Raw genomic sequence first — 2,465 nt, forward strand, 5'->3', positions numbered from 1 at the left:
ATTTTGATGTCAAGGGACTGCAGACCCAGGAGTCTATCACTTGCCTACACTTCGGACACTACATAAAGTGTCTTACATAAGACAGGCGACTTGCACATGCAAGGTCATCAAAATTAGCAGCATTGTACAAATTATAAACATAAAGGGACATTAAACACACTTGAGCAAGTATGAGGTCATCTAACTTTGGTTTGTCCACCAGCCAACAACTGTTCAGGTCATGTACTTACTTTTAAGTGTATGAGTTAAACTTTAACTTGATTGGTTTATCCTGGGGTATAAGAATAAGAAATGTCAGACAGAAACAACTGAAAAAGAGTCATCTCTCTGACCAGGATGGCTGTGAAATGGACTGCGGCTTTTCTTCTCCTACAGCTGAGCTGTTGCTTCAGCTCTGGAATGTGTGGAAAGGTGCTGGTGTGGCCCACGGAATACAGCCACTGGATCAACATAAAGACCATCCTGGATGAACTTGTCCAGAGAGGCCATGAGGTGACTGTGCTGGCATCTTCAGCTTCCATTCTCGTTGATCCCAGCAAAACATCTGCTATTAAATTTGAAGTTTATCCTACATCTCTAACAAAAGATGACTTTGAGGGTCTTTTTGTCAAAATGGTCAATGAATGGATATATGATATTCCAAAGGATTCATTTTGGACACATTTTTCACAAGTAGAAAAACTCACATGGAAATATTCTGAATGTGTTCAAAAGCTCTGTGAAGATGTAGTTTTCAATAAGAAACTCATGAAGAAGCTACAGGATGCAAAATTTGATGTTGTTCTTGCAGATGCCGTTAGTCCCTGTGGGGAGCTGCTGGCCGAGATACTTAAAACCCCCCTGGTGTACAGTCTGCGCTTCTCTCCTGGATACTCCTTTGAGAAGCACAGTGGAGGACTTCCCTTCCCTCCTTCCTACGTTCCTGTTATTTTGTCAGAATTAAGTGATCGTATGACATTCATGGAGAGGGTGAAAAATATGATATATGTGCTTTACTTTGACTTTTGGTTCCAAACATTTAATATGAAGAAGTGGGATCGGTTTTACAGTGAAGTTCTTGGTGAGTGACGTTTTTACTGGTGGATGCTAATTCCCACCTTTCTAGGTGCCTTGGAAGGTGAGCTTGTATGACTATGAAGGCAGACAAGTGTGTATTTTGTAAAAGAAAGGAAGAAATGTAAATATAAGATGAAATATCAATCTCACAAATATGAAGGAAATATGAAAATAGTATAGAATCAGAACTTTGTGGTCATCACTTCTATAGACACTCCCTATATACATAAATGTGCAAATTAAAACACTTAGAGTTTCTTTACACAATCCTGTGTCTACTTCACTATTCTTTTTTTTGTCTCAAATAAAAGTTCATAAAAGCATGAAGAAACATCTTGATGAAAGCAGGTATGTGTAATGAGGAGTTACACATTATTTTAATTCAACTATCACTGAAGTATTAAGGAAGTTGTTTCTCTTTGTTTAACTTAGTTTTCTTACTTAGAAATCGCAATAGTTTCCCATATGATTAGAAAGATCCCCTCACCTTTAGAGGTGGCTGTATCTCAGAAACAGAAATCTAAAATTTGAGTTTCCAGTGTGTCTACTTCTTTCACTTAAGGCTGGAGATTATCTGTTTTAGGCCTAAAATACTATTAACATGTGAACACCCAAGCTTTTGTCTATGAGTGGGAACAAAAATTATCCATTTCTAAAACTTTTGAAAATCTCCTCTATTTGCAAATGTATCTATTTTTAAAATACTAATATCATTTCAGATCTTTACCCAAACCAGAACGAGGAGTAGGTACAAGGATCTCAACCATATATTCAAAAAACTCTAGATATACTTGGAGAACCAAAGATCATGAGACTGCCTTGAGAAATTGTAGAAACTAAATTGAGCACTCATTAGAAAGACGTTTTTATGATTTGGGTAGGATTCGTTGATAGTAGATGTCAAAGAATTGTTTATTGTATATTTGTTCATTTTGCACTTTTAGAAAACAACTAAATGCAAGGGTAATTCCATAGTGGCTCATTTTAATAATTATTGATAATTGTGACATTGGAGACACAGCCTTTCTGAAAAATTCTCTTAACACTTTCTTTTCCTTATATATATGTAAGAACAACTTATAGAGCACAGAGAAATTAAATCATGCCTATATATCAAGGTGTGCATATTTAGTTTAACCAAAACACTATATATATTGTTAACTACATTATTCCAATTTCTTTCAGAAAATTACTTTTATAATCTCACAACAACCCTCTTGCATCATCTACATTTGGTTTCTTTTATCCCTTTGGTTTCTTTATCAGGAAGACCCACGACTTTATATGAGATGATGGGGAAAGCTGAGATGTGGCTCATTCGAACCTACTGGGACTTTGAATTTCCTCGCCCACTCTTACCGAATGTTGAGTTTGTTGGAGGCCTCCACTGCAAACCTGCCAAACCACTA

At 36.5% G+C, this 2,465-nt stretch overlaps 1 protein-coding gene across 2 annotated transcripts in view; it reads left to right on the forward strand.

The window, feature by feature from the left end:
* Positions 1-289: 289 nt before the first annotated feature.
* Positions 290-2,465, forward strand: part of LOC111721727 (UDP-glucuronosyltransferase 2B31-like) — a 15,796-nt gene continuing 13,620 nt past the window's right edge. For both annotated transcript variants that reach the window (XM_023507597.1, XM_023507598.1), the window contains exons 1-2: positions 290-1,060; positions 2,323-2,465. In XM_023507597.1, coding sequence (XP_023363365.1) covers positions 337-1,060; positions 2,323-2,465 — 867 coding nt within the window. In that variant the 5' untranslated portion in view covers positions 290-336. The remainder of the gene's footprint in view (positions 1,061-2,322) is intronic.

Source organism: Otolemur garnettii, unplaced genomic scaffold (assembly GCF_000181295.1).
Source record: "Otolemur garnettii isolate 467f Iridium unplaced genomic scaffold, OtoGar3 scaffold00191, whole genome shotgun sequence".
Classification (NCBI taxonomy): Eukaryota; Metazoa; Chordata; class Mammalia; order Primates; family Galagidae; genus Otolemur; species Otolemur garnettii.